We start from the raw sequence: 14,531 nt of genomic DNA, 5'->3' as shown, positions 1-14,531 counted from the left end.
CAGGTAATGAGGGAGATATAAGGACTGGTGGTTTCCTAATTTGATGCAGTACACCAATCCATAGATTGAAGAATCCTAGTGAAACCCAGGCAGAAAAAGTAAAAATAAATCTGCATCTAGATGCATCATAGTGAAATTATAGAGTATATAAGGCACAAGAAAAGTCTCAAAAGCAGCCTTAAATCCAAAGGCAAATTACCTTCAATGGAAAGACACCTGGACTTACAACTGATATTTTATAGCACATTGGAAGTCAGAATACAATGAAATGCCCTCTTCACGTGCTGAAAACAAAACAATTTCTAACTAAGAATTCTATGCCCAAGAAAAATATCATGTAGTGATAAGGATAAAATAAAGATATTTACAGACAAATAGAAACTGAGAGTTTGCTATCAACCGAATCTCTCATTAAAAGAAATTCTAAGAATGTACCTTGGATGTGATCCCATATGGAAGACCATGGTTTTAGAAAGGAATGAAGAACTTTTAAAGTGGTAAATATGTGAGAAAACCTATATGAACCTTGACTGTGAAAATAATAATGCCAATTCTCATGAGGTTAGAAAAGATAGAACTAAAATATATGCAACAATACTATGTAAGTTGGGTGGACAATAAATAGAACAATAATGTTCTAAGGTCTTTAGATTGTCCAGTCGATAAACTGATTTTAAGATTTATGTGGAAGCACAAAGGCTAAGAATAGTCAAGAAACTCTTGAAGGATGGATATGTTACTCTAATTATAAAACTACAATAAGTAAGATAATGTTACATTCTTGTGAGAAGAGATGATGAGACCAATGGAACAAAATAGAAACCCAAGAACCAGATTAATGCAAGTGGCACTGCATATAAGTGGGGAAAAGAATGAACTTCTCAGTAAGTGCTTCTGGGACAGCTGGGTGTCCATACAGAAGAAAATAAAACTGGGCCTTATTCACACCACTCAAAAACATCAATTTTAGGTGTATTTTAAAGAGGGACTGTGAAAGGCAAAACAATCGAGTTTTTAAATATATAAGAAAAAAATATTTTCATGACCTTGGGGTAGGGAAGAATTTCTTGAGCAAGATACAAAAAGCACAACCATAATAAAATGCTGGTAAATTTGACTATATTAGAATTAAGAATTTAAGTTCATAAAATACCTAATAAACTCTGTGAGAAGACAAATTATCAGAATGGGATAATATATTTGCAACAACTATAACTCTCAAAGAATTTTTCTTAACATATATAAAGAATTAAAAAACATGGAAAACAGTAATTCAGTACAAAATAGGAAAAAGATGAATATGTACTTCACAAAAGAGGCAATCCAAATGGCCAATGAGCCTATAAAATGGTACCCAATCTCATTAGTAATCCTGGAAATTCTAATTTAAACCACAATGAGATACCATATATGCCCAAAAGTCTGTCAGTAACAAGTGTTGGAAAAGATATAGATCAAAAGAGCATCTTAAACTCTACTATAGGGAGTATAAGTTGAAAAAACAAAAACACTTTGGATATAGTTTGGCATTATCTAGTGAAACTGAAAGTACATATATCCTGGGGCCCAGAAATTCTACTCCTGGATATCTGTCTTAGAAAAACTTGTGTACATGAGCAGCAAAATACATGTACAACAACTTCCATGGAAGCCCTGCTTATAATAACTCAACCTGGAAACAGTCCAAATGCCTGTCATCACCAGAATGGATACATAAATTGAGGCATATTCATACAATTAAATACTACACAGTCATGAAAATGAGCAAACTAATAGCTATGTATAACATCAAGGGTGAAAAAAACAAGACGAAAGAATATATACAGTTTGATTCTACTCATAGAGAGTTCAGAGACAATACTCAACTATATTGTTTAAGGATGCATACCTCTGTGTTAAAACTATCAAATGAGCAAGAGAATGATTATCATAAAATTCTGCACAGTGGTTGGATCCAAAGGAGCAGCAGGGATGGGAGATCATGTATGTGTACGGGGGAGAAGGGAATTCAGAGCTGCTGGCAGTGCTGGTCTGGGCTATATTGGTGTTTGTTTTATTCATTGTGTGTGTGTGTGTGTGTGTGTAAAATGGATTTTTCTGCATGTTCACAATAAAATTTAAAAAGACACAAAATACATATATTAAATAGGTTGGTCAGGTAAGTTCTCATTAAGATGACATTTTATCAAGGATCTGGAGGAGGTGAAGGAGCCAGCCACATGGATATTCTAGGGGGAACATTCTGGGCAGAAGAAACAGCAAGAAAAGAAGCCCAAGGGGAGCAATGCCTGGCATCAGGAGGGACAGCAGGAAAGAGCCACAGTGTGGCTGGAGCTGAGCACTCTGCAGCGGGGAGTGCACAGGGGGACACAGTGAGAGAAGTAATGAGGAGCCCTGTAGGTAGGGCCCTGGAGACCACAGTAAGGACATGGGCTAATTCTATGTGAGATGAGAACACCTAATAGGAGGTCTTGCAAGGAGTGACATGACCTGACATACATTTCAAAAGGATCATTCTGGCTGCTGGGGTGAGAAAATGCTGGTAGAAAGGCAAGGGTGGGAAGAGGGACATCAAGTAGGAATCTGTTGTGATAATGCAAGAAGTGCGGTGGCCTGGGCAGGGTGAGATTGAAGAGCGTTCAGATGCTAGTTCTATTTTGAAGGTGGACTGAAAGAATTTGATCATGTGGTACAAAACTGAAAAGAAGTCAAGAATGACTCTAAGGCTTTTATCCTGAGCAGCCCAAAATCTGCCAGTTATTCCTTAACTCAGTTGCCCTCCTGATGCATATGAGTCTAGAGTTCAGGGAAGACGTCCAGGCTGGAGACCTAATCATTATAGAAGGCATTTAAAGCTATAAGATTGCATGAGATCACCAAGGGAATGAGAGTAGATAGAGAAAATGTCCAAGGACCAAGTCCCAGGACACTGCTATGCTGAAGTTTGGGAGCATGAGGAGGAGACAGAAAAGAGAATTGAAAAGGGATAGGGGAGAATAGAGAGTCCCAGAAGTCAAGAAAGTATTTCAAAGGGGCAGGACAATCAATTGTATCAGATGCCACTGATAAGTCAGGCAAGGAGAGGACTGAAACTAGGAGCTTGTCTGCTGCCTGAGAGAAAAATCTGTATCATCATCATTGTCATCCTCATCATCATCAACAACAAATAGATCACTGGACCACCATTCAACAAATACTAAAAACTGGGTCAATGGTGGGGTCATCTTGCCAAAGTTCTAAGTTTTTTCTTTTTTTAAAATTCCATTGATACCTCCTGAAGCTAGACTGGAAAGTGGGAATATTTTGATTGTTCACAAACAATACATAATTATCTCTCCTTTGTAAAATCTTCCCTTTCCCAACCCCACCCAACTCCAAATCTTGATATAAATGTAAGATTCTGTATCAGAACCAATAACTAATTGAGAATCTCACTATGCCTGGGGTACCACAACTGCCACCAGCAAGTTCCAGGAACTGAACCATGTGGGCAGGAGCTGGGAGCAGAGTGGTGGGAATGGGGGGAGCCCCCTTTACACATCACCCTTCACAGTCAGGTGCTCAAGCTCGTCCAGGCTTAAGCTTCCAGACCAGGGGGAATTATTAATAGCACTTCTTCTTTACTCTCAAAAGTATTCCAGATTGGACAATACATTGTATTGTTTCCTGCCTATTTGATTTTTTAAAATCCTTATTTGGCACTAACTTGTCCCCATTTCTTTTTCCCACTTAAAAAAAAAGCCCAGTTTTCTTTATTTTTTAATTTTTAATATTTTGTTATGCATTAAGTTCTAGGGTACATGTGCACAACGTGCAGGTTTGCTACCTAGGTATACATGCGCCATGTTGCTTTGCTGCACCCATTAACTTGTCATTTACATTAGGTATTTCTCCTAATGCTATCCCTCCCCCTGCCCCCCACCCCCCGACAGGCCCCAATGTGTGATGTTCCTCACCCTGTGTCCAAGTGTTCTCATTGTTCAATTCCCACCTATGAGTGAGAACATGTGGTGTTTGGTTTTCTGCCCTTGTGATAGTTTGCTCAGAATGATGGTTTCCAGCTGCATCCATGTCCCTGCAAAGAACATGAACTCATCCTTTTTTATGGCTGCATAGTATTCTATGGTGTATATGTGCCACATTTTCTTAATCCAGTCTATCACTGATGGACATTTGGGTTGGTTCCAAGTCTTTGCTGTTGTGAATAGTGCTGCAATAAACATATGTGTGCATGTGTCTTTATAGTAGATTGATTTATAATCCTTTGGGTATGTACCCCGTAGTGGGATCACTAGGTCAAATGGTGTTTCTAGTTCTAGATCCTTGAGGAATCGCCACACTGTCTTCACAATGGTTGAACTAGTTTACGCTCCCACCAACAGTGTAAAAGTGTTCCTATTTCTCCACATCCTCTCCAGCATCTGTTGTTTCCTGACTTTTAATGATCGCCATTCTAACTGGTGTGGGATGGTATCTCATTGTGGTTTTGATTTGCATTTCTCTGATGACCAGTGATGATGAGCATTTTTTCATGTGTCTGTTGGCTGCATAAATGTCTTCTTTTGAGAAGTGTCTGTTCATATCCTTTGCGCCCTTTTCGATGGGGTTGTTTTTTTCTTGTAAATTTGTTTAAGTTCTTTGTAGATTCAGGATATTAGCCCTTTGTCAGATGGGTAGATTGCAAAAATTTCCTCCCATTCTGTAGGTTGCCTGTTCACTCTGATGTTTTCTAAAGAAAAAGGACTTAGCGTTACCCTAGAACAAGGTGTGGAGCATGAGATGAAGGGGTCAGGGTGGTGCTTAGAAGTAAGTAATTTTCTGTGATAAAGTTAGGGTAAGCCAAAGACACCTACTGTATCTCTCATCTCATTCCTGTCTTCACCCCTGTGCTTGAACCTAGGCAGAAGATGCCAGGACCATGGGCATTAGGAAGGTTTCAGGCATGCCAATCTACCGAGTCAGTTGGGAATGCTTTTCATGGGGTGATGAGAGCAAAGAAATGCCCCAGTGCTATTTCATCTGCCTCCTTGTGTTAGAAACCAGCATGGACAATGACGAATTTCCTCTCCGCCAATCCTGTGTGTTCAGCTAAAGTTTCCTTTTTGAATGGGCCCTCCTGTTTTCTTCTTGTAAGGGGGGGATTGTCAGAGGCGATGTCCCTCCTCTAGAGCTAGGTGCCTGAGCTTTCCTCCTTTGCCTCAGATACTCATTTTCTTACACTTGGATATTGGGAGTCCACCATCAGAAATCCTCCTCCACAGCCTGGATTCTCATCATAGTCCCTTCACTGATCTCCGTATTTGCACACTGCCCCTGACAGATCATCAGCATGCTAACTTTTAAAACCTAAACCAGCTCACATCACTCCTCTGCTCAGAACTCTCTGATGGCTTCCCATCTCCTGAGGTGTGGAAGCCCACATCCTCACACTACAGGGTCCCCTGTTGGCTGCCTGCCCATCTCCCACTCCTCCTGTCCCATTGCTCACTCAGTGTCAGCCACTGCCTGCCTGAAACACCCTTCCCTTAAATCCTTCCTTTAGGTATTTGGTAAAAGGTCACTTTCTCACCTATCTCTTCCCCAACCACCCTATTTTAAATTGCAACCGATCCCTTTACCCTGTTTGCCTTCTTTGTCTCCACGGTATTTCTCGTGCTGAAGGTACTACTTATTTTACCTATTTATTAGTTTATTGTCTATGTTTTCCCACTAGAAGATCCACTCTGTGAGGGTAGTGCTTTCTGTTTCCTTTTTCCACTGGAACCTAGAACTGAGACTGGCACAAGGAGGAGCTTAAGACACATTTTATGAATGACTGAATGGGTAAATAAACTAGGTGGATAGGCAGCGTACTATGTCGATGATGAAGTTGCTAGTGTGTGCGTGTGCCTGTATTTTTATACTTGAGCTACTATCGTGTGCCATGCTGGGGATCAGCAGAGGTTACTTGTGCCTTGTGCATTGCTACTTGCCCCTCTTCCCTTTTCTGGAAAGTTCTTCCTTCTTATTCTTTCCTCTAAGTCTTTCCCATAGGAAACTGTCCCAAAACTTTTTTCTGTGGAGTTTTCTCTGACTAATCCCCCTGCTCTCTGCTAAGAGCATACCAGAAGCTCGTGAACGGAGGCCTGTGACTCCATCCAGCTGCTACTAGGATCATCTTTGTTCTATGTGTGCAATGATTTTCTCAACTTTGCTTCAGAATGCAAGTTCTGGAGAGTGGCGAAGAGGTCCCCTCTCTTACCTGTCTCTCTCTTGGCATCAAGTAGGACTCTGGACTCTGTAGCCTGGCTTATGTTGCATTTTGTTTATGTCCCAGAAGTAAACTTATGATATTAAAACACCAAAAACAACAGGAACCATAATAAAATGACCATGTGCCGGGCAGCCAGATCCCCTAGAGCTGCTGACCAGCGAATCTTTACCAAACCAGTTCTACGGGAGGCGCTGCTGTGAAGTGGCTTAAGGCACAGAATGTGGTAAAAGACAAACCTCCTTTTGACCTAGTTGGAAGAGATTGACCACAAACATGGAATATACCCAGTGCAGTGGGTCGCACAATAAGCGGCCAGAAAATACATATTGAACTTAATAAAGAAAATCAATAATGTGGGCCGGCCATGGTGGCTCACGCCTGTAATCCCAGCACTTTGGGAGGCTGAGGCGGGCGGATCACCTGAGGTCGAGAGTTGGAGACCAGCCTGACCAACATGGAGAAACCCCATCTCTACTAAAAATACAAAAGTAGCCAGGCGTGGTGGCGCATGCCTGTAATTCCAGCTACTTGGGAGGCTGAAGCAGGAGAATTGCTTGAACCAGGGAGGCAGAGGTTGCGGTGAGCTGAGATCGCACCATTGCACTCCAGCCTGGGCAACAAGAGTGAAACTCTATCTCAAACAAAAAAAGAAAAAGAAAAAGAAAATCAATAATGTAACCACAAGTGGTGGAAATAGTACTAGATGTAGTGCTGGAAAACCTGGGTTCTAATGTCAGGATGGGATTGTAGACTTTGGAACCATGGAGCAGGGTTCAAATCCTAAATCATCATTAAATCTCACCTATTAAAGGCATATCTTGCATGGTAGTTATAAGAATCAGTGCTGGGAGGCCAAGGCGGGCAGATCTTGAGGTCAGGAGATCGAGACCATCCTGGCTAACATGATGAAACCCCGTCTCTACTAAAAATACAAAAAATTAGCCAGGAGTGGTGGCGGGTGCCTGTAGCCCCAGCTACTTGGGAGGCTGAGGCAGGAGAATGGCGTGAACCCAGGAGGTGGAGCTTGCAGTGAGCCCAGATCGCAGCACTGCACTCCAACCTGGGTGACGGAGTGAGACTCCGTCTCAAAAAAAAAAAAAAAAAAGAAAAAGAAACAGTGCTAGTGAAGATATGCATTGAATAAAGACATCTAGAAGGCACAAATGGTTCAGCTGGTATTGATGATGTTATCACCATTAACATCTCAGCTCTACCATATACCCTCCAGACCTTGGATCAATCACATTGTTGCCTCTTGGGCTTCAGTTTCCTTATGTATGAGACTAAAGACTGTACATAGGTGATTCCTAAATGCTAAGATTTTAAAATTTCTACCATGATCCAGAAGAGTAGCATTGTAGTCCACACCTTGTGGACTTCAGCAAATCACATCACTTTTCCATGCCCGTTTCTTCAGCTCCAAAATGGTCACGTGACTGGGTTGGTGCTCTGCAAGTTCCTGCAGCTCGAAAGCTCTGTGAATCTTGAGATGCCCTGGGAAACACCAAATGAGAGGTTCAGAGCTTGATTTCTATAGTGGGATAGGAAATTAAGACCAGAGAAGGTAAACCTGCAAAGAACCAGAGAGCTGAAATGAGGTGTGCCAGGGGTGGGGCTAGGGAGGAAGGGAGGGTGGGAAAGAGGGCTTTTCTAGACAAGTAGAACAGTGCTCCTTGAATTTGAAAAAGAATTCTGTTAAAATGCAGGTTCCAGGTCAGTAGGTCTGGAGTTGTGCTTGAGATTCCGCATTTCAATCAAGCTTCCAGCTGATGCAGCTGGTCCTTGGACCACATTTTGAGTAGCAAAGAGTGTTCTTCCTTCTCTAGTTTAGCAGCTGGGCCTCTTAGAGAAGAACAGAAGCTGATCTCCCCACGTCTTCCTTCATGTCCCTCCCACAAGACCCTAAACAAAGGATGTTTTTGCCATTGTTTTTTTTCCCCTAGTCCGTCTCCCAATCCCAACCCCAAATACACACACACGTACACACACACACACACATTCACTCACTCCTCAATACCCTCACCTCCCCAGCCTCATCAATACTTTCATCACTGGTCTTCACTGCAAAAGTGATTTTTGGGGAAAAGAATCTCACACCACATTTTCTAGGCCCTTACTATCTGGCAGTGACAATCCCAGAGGAATGGGAAATGAAAATGTCTACATTGTCGGAGAGGGGTGATGTCATGTCCAGGTTTTCCCAGTTACACGGTAGTAGTCCCTACTTAGTCCTGGAGGCTGGTGTTTCTGCCGCTCCCCACCCCCACCCTGCAGCAGAAGAGGGGCCTCACACAGAGTGTTTTTCCCATCTAACCTCTCCTCTCCCCACACCCACACACACCCAAACACACACAGCCTTCCTCTACCCAGAGAATGCCACCTTTCTCCCTTCCTTACCAAGGGCTTCTTTTTCACAACACGGCCCATAGGGCAATTACTGGTATTTTTTGAAGCCCACCAGGATAAAGAGCTGAGTCTGCCACCAGCACACCCCAGGTACCCCCCAGAGGTCTGAAAACATCCATACCTGGACACATCTGCCACCCATTAGCAAGCCACTGGAGTGTCATTCACACTGCTTGCAAAGCACTGCCCAAGCCAGAGGCCCCCACTTCCCCTCCCCTTTCCTCCTGTGCCTCTCCTCCCCTCCTCTTACCCCCTCCTTCCTGCCTCCCTCCCCGTGCGTGTGTGCGTGTGTGTGTGTGTGTGTGTGTGTGTGTAGTCCAGCACAGCTTATTTTTTCAGGGAGCCTTCCACCTGCCGTTTTCTCTCCCCACGTTTTCTATTTAGTCCTTCATAGCCAGTGCCCATTCTCTGTCCTGCAGAGGAAATAGGACCTGAACAGCTTCCTTTACAGAAAGAGTCCTAAGAAGGAAGTCTTCTTTCTTGAAGAAGTCTTGACTTGACTGAAGCAAATTAGAATTTGCTCTGAGTGGGGCATGCACCTGGCAGTTGTCTCTCCTTCTTCTATCCCCTCTAAGAGGCTTACTCAGGGTACTTGCTTCTCATAGCATCCTTGTGCTTCCTGGAAATGATCCTTCCTTGGTTGCGATGGGGACAGGAGGGGATGTGGGGACAGAAGAAGGAAGAAGGGCTGTTGGGCAGATCTAGGTCTAAGAGAGTCCCTTCTTATTCTTAGGTTCTAGAGAGAGGAAATGGGGGGAACCCTTAGAGGTCACGTGGCTATAACCCTCCTTTTGGAGCACAGCAGCTAGACATTTCTCTATCAAATGAGGAATCTGAGTCCTCCATTTCAAGTCACCTAGTAGAGAAATCTTACAGTGATATTTTGTTCATCTTGAGGACTGAGATTCCTAAAATCTCACTCCTGATGTATTCCCTCTTTTCTCCTTTGAGCAACCTTCTTGCCTCTACTTATCAAGCTGTAACTCATCCCTTCTCAGCTCAGGTACCTTCAATGGCTTTCTATTTCTTCTCATGAAAACTCCATTTTAAATCCCACTGTCTCCACAAACTATTCCCTGACCACTCAAATTTACTTTCTCCCGTGTACTTGGAGTTCCTTCAGCAATTATACTCTTCATTTAGCACTTAATACATTCTTGGGCATTATTTACTATGGTTTATTTAAAAGGAGTTCATGTTATCTCTTTAGAAGATCAAAAGCTCCCTAATGAAAGAAATTGCGTCATGTGTGTTGAACACTCCACAGGGTCCAGCATGTTCATCCTTATTGTGTGTGTGTGTGTGTGTGATAAATCATTTGGAATCTGACAAAAATTAAGACATTCTCCCCTGGAAAATGCACCTCCACTCAGAACTCTGCCTAAAAATTTGTTACCCACCCAAATATTCCAGACTAATAATATCTGGAATCCCTTGTTACCCAACAAAAGATTCCAGATTAATAATATCTGATAACAGCAAATGGTACTGTTGGCAGAGCAAATAGTAGGTGCTCGGTAATTGCCTGCTGATGTGTACTTCTCTCTGTTTTCCCAAACAGATTGCCCTGACATTCTCAATCGTCTTTGGGGTGATAGTGTATCGAATAACAACTGCAGCCGCTCTGTCTCTCAATAAGGCTACACGCTCCAATGTCCGCGTGACAGTGACAGCAACAGCAGTCATCATCAACCTCGTGGTCATCCTCATCCTGGACGAGATCTACGGCGCTGTGGCCAAGTGGCTCACCAAAATTGGTACTGTGTCACCGAGACTTCTGGCTGTCTTAGGCCCTTTTTAAGTCAATGCGTGCAAGGCTTTTGGTGATAAAATAAAAAAAATGGGACAGGGACAGGATGCTTTGTACAGTGCATTTTAATTAGAGGAATGGGGAAGTGCAACGTATGTGTATTTGTAGGGCTGTCAAAGGGCTTTCTCTAAAGGCAGGAATCCTTCCTGTAATGTTCTTGATCAAATCCTCTGGCCTGTGTTGATTGCCTCATGTGACAGGGCACTCACTATCCCCTAAGGGTAAACCGTGGTGTCTGTTCTTTTTAGCCTAACCTGGGAAGCAAGGCAGACTCAAGACTTCCTGTTAAAAATTACAGAGCTTTAGCTCTCATTTTCCCAGCAGCATCTATAAAGTTGAGGAAAGCCTTTTGACACTTGAGCCCAAGAGGGTCTTATTGGTCTTATCTATCCCCATATTGTCAGAGGCCCCAGAAAATCCACACATTCCCCAGGCACTGAGTAGATTTCAAAGAGGCATATCAGACTTCCCAAGCTTCAAGCCAGTGAGAAAAATGCAATGGCCTCAATATTCAGATGTGTCATTTGAGCTGCAAGCCGCTGTTGCCCGAGCACCACATCTTGGCATTTGGCATTCATGCTTATTGGATGGGGGAAGCTGACAGTCAAGACCCTGTCCCATTGTATTTATTCTGGGTGGCCTGGATTCATCCCTTCCCTCTCTGAATGTAGGGATTTCCCTCTCTGACCCTAGTAACGAGGAGCCCCAGCTTCTTGTTAACCTCATACGGAGATTGCATTCATAGTACATATGATGCCTTTAATTCACGGACCCTTGATAGGATAACCACCTCATCAAGAGCCTTCTCCTAATGACTGGAGAATTCCGGAAAGTTGCTCTGTCTGTGCCTTTCCCTTGCTTGGCCTCTACTGTAACACTACCCATGGTGAGCACTTTGCTTTGACTTCTGTGTTGCTATCGGCAGCTTACCATCCTCAGGGGCAGCTCTGCTCTTTCCAGGCATGTGCATATTTGTGAATGTTATCTGTGTTTCTTCATAAGCATCTTGAGAAAAATAAGCAGAGAATTTTAATTCAGCATATTTAATGATAGACAGGATTCTATGGAAGCACTTTGGAAGAACATCCAACACTCCTGGGGACTCAGGAGGCTTTGGAGGGAGAGGCATTTGACTGGAGAGCCCAGAGATAAGTGAGAGTCAGACAGGCATGCATATAGGGAGGAGGGGATGGGCAGGAGGAGAGGAAGATTCCTGGCAAAGGAAACCAAGCGGGAAACACGGCACTGAAGGGAGTGATCAGATCCCTGGGGTCAGGAAAGGCATGCAGGAAAGTGGCAAATGAGCCACTTGGGTGGTTGGGAGAGTCTTGGTCAAGCTAAACACCAGTGGAACAGGAGCTGAGCTCAGCGTACGGGAGAAAGAAAGCATGAAGTGTGAGCAGGATGCCAGGGGAGCCCGGTGCCAGGGCTGTACGTCCAGGGCACATCCAGGGCAAGATGGAGTGGGAAACTGGGCCGACGGAGTTGACCAGAACGTGTTTTTTTTTGTTTTGTTTTGCTTTTTGATGGAAAATCTAAAATGCCAGGCTGAGGACTCCGATTTTTTTCATAGACAATGGAAAAGTGTTTGCTGGAGTTCCCAGGGGCATTCAGCCATAAACAGTACCATCTTCCTGGCCTGATTACTGAACCAGCTGAGAAATTAGATCAAGGCAAGAGTAGACAAAGCCAAAATATCAGCTGTAAAACTGAGAACGGCTACATGGGAGGTAGTAGCTTAGGAAGAGAGCCAAATAGACATTCTCTCTCCATGGCAGGCAGCAGCGGATGGGCCAGCCCTGTGAACTTAGAACTTGGAGAGGCATAGAAGAACACCTGCCTCCTGCAGGCCCTTTGCTCCCCTCCAAGGAAGGGCAGAAAAAGAGGCTAGGCAAGGAATGCCAGCGTCCTCTTCTAGACTTAACAATAAGATAAGCTACTCCTCCTTCTCTCACCCAAGAGGAGAAATGGTTGAGCTGGGGGAAGACAAGCTGAGCCATTACAACTAATTACACTCCCACCGCATGGAGGAAACACCAGGAGTAGAAATAAATGTCCCCTACCCGCTCCATGTGGTCCTGATCTAGCACCACTGAAGATTTTTCTTAAGAGCGTGGCATGACGGGAGCTGTCTGCAAAATTACTTAGCAGGGAAATAGGATGTGACAGAATAGGGAGAGGTAGGAGATCCAATGTAAAGGGTATTGCTGAGTGTGTGGGCAGGAAGTAGGGAAAAGAAGGACAGAAAGTCAATGGTGATGTAGACCTTTCTTCTTCCTGTTCATTTGTGTCACATTGTCTCACTTTTCTTGCATTGCTGTAGATAGTGATAAAGATGAAAGACAAATAGAGTTGGCAACAATAGAAAACTCATTAATAAGTATTTAGTGAATACTTCCCATATGCAAGGCGGGGCCTTAACTCTTCTGTTTGAAGCCATAAATAAAATGGGCTGTAACAGAGCTTTCACATCATGAAGCTATGTTCACTGTTTCTACTGGCACACCCTCCTTGCCTAGACCAAAGCGGCTACCCTGGGCTGTTAGATCAATGTCCAGGACTCCATAAGAAAGTCTGTGCCCTGGAAAGGAGATAAAATCCTAACAAGTACATTTTGTTCTCTCTGAGAGTGATACTCATAAAGTATTTTTAAACTTAAAATAAAATTTGTAACTCCATTTCATCTTCACAAAAACTGCATGGCCCGCAAGGGAAGTGTTACATGCTAACTTTACTAAGGTTCAGACTCAGATTCTACCTCTAAAATGTGAATCTCTTTTGTGTGACTTTGATGTCAGTTTCTCACCATCTGTACTGAAGTGGTGTGTTGGGTCTCCATCAGGAACCCCAGTGAGCATTGTTCTGGGGCATTGCTCTTGTCTACCTTATACTGGGTACCCCAGAGAGCTCAGAGAGGGACTGCTGAATTTGAGAATCCAGTGGAAAGAAGCTTTGAGCTCTAGACTTGGCTCCTTCTGCTCCCTGAGCTGTGTGGCAGTGGGTATCGGGGAAGTTTTTTGGACAAAGATTTCCTGATCCTTCCTTCTTCATATTCCTCCTGTCCTCTGGTCCTCCCCTCTGTCTGGATGGTTTTCACAGCCTAATGCCTGTGCCATTGTCCTCAGCCTCTTTCAATGGGCCTCTAGCTTGGAAATCCCCATCCAGCCAACCTTTCCCGAACAGTGGGTTTAGGGACATTGCTCCCAGTCAGCACCCTCAGACAGCTTCCCTTGGTCCTGGAGTACCTATAGTTAGCATTTCAAGCTCTCAGCTACTTTCTTCCCACTGTGCTCCTCCACCCCAACTGACCCACTCAGCTCATGGTCACCCTAGCCTCCCTGTGTTGTCCCACCCCGGCCTTGCTCATGCTGCTGTGACTGCCAAAACGACCTCGGTGACCCTCCTTCAAAGGGCTTCTCCTTTGTAAATCCTCTTCTGGCCTCTCGGCTGTCAGTGGTCATCCTCCCACTTCCAGACTCCCCTGGCACACACCCTCTGTTTCTGGGTTCATCCATCAGCTGTTGATGGAGTGCTTGCTCCGTGCCAGGCACAGTTCTGGAAACACAGCAAAGACAAGCGACAAGGTCCCTGCTCTCATTTTGCTTTCACTGTGACCAGAGAAAGATGGACAGCAAGCAGGGCCATTCCACAGAATCTGAGGAAGGTGTGATGAGACAGACAGTGGTCTGGGGCTGTGCACTCTGGGGGAGTTGGTCAGGAAAGGTGTTTCAAGGTGGTAGCTTTATAGCTGAGACCCGGATGGCAGGAGGGAGCAACCCACAAAAAGATCTAGAAGGAGAACTCTTAGGAAGATGGAACAGTAAAGGCAAAGCCTGCAGACCAAGGCTAAGCTTGGAGACTCTTATCCACACTATTCATTGGATGCCGATCAGGTACTGTCTGATCTTACCGCATCACACATATATGTGTGTTCCCAGTGTTAGAATAGACTAGGCTCTGCTGGGGTAATAAATTCATCTCAATATCTTGGTTGCATCACATAAAGTCATCTGTGTTCTTGCTCAGCCCACATATCTAGTGCGATCAGGCGGGGGTCTCTGC

The 14,531-nt window shown here is 44.1% G+C and overlaps 1 protein-coding gene across 1 annotated transcript in view; it reads left to right on the top strand.

Moving 5' to 3' along the window:
- ANO2 (anoctamin 2) overlaps positions 1-14,531 on the top strand; it is a 384,000-nt gene that overhangs the window by 297,829 nt on the left and 71,640 nt on the right. Inside the window, exon 16 of the mRNA XM_008973750.3 lies at positions 10,221-10,416. Within this exon, the coding sequence (XP_008971998.1) occupies positions 10,221-10,416 (196 nt within the window). The remainder of the gene's footprint in view (positions 1-10,220; positions 10,417-14,531) is intronic.

The sequence above is a fragment of the Pan paniscus genome, chromosome 10 (assembly GCF_029289425.2).
Source record: "Pan paniscus chromosome 10, NHGRI_mPanPan1-v2.0_pri, whole genome shotgun sequence".
Classification (NCBI taxonomy): Eukaryota; Metazoa; Chordata; class Mammalia; order Primates; family Hominidae; genus Pan; species Pan paniscus.
Note: the sequence above shows the minus strand (reverse complement) of the source record. Positions and strands in the feature narration are given on the sequence as shown.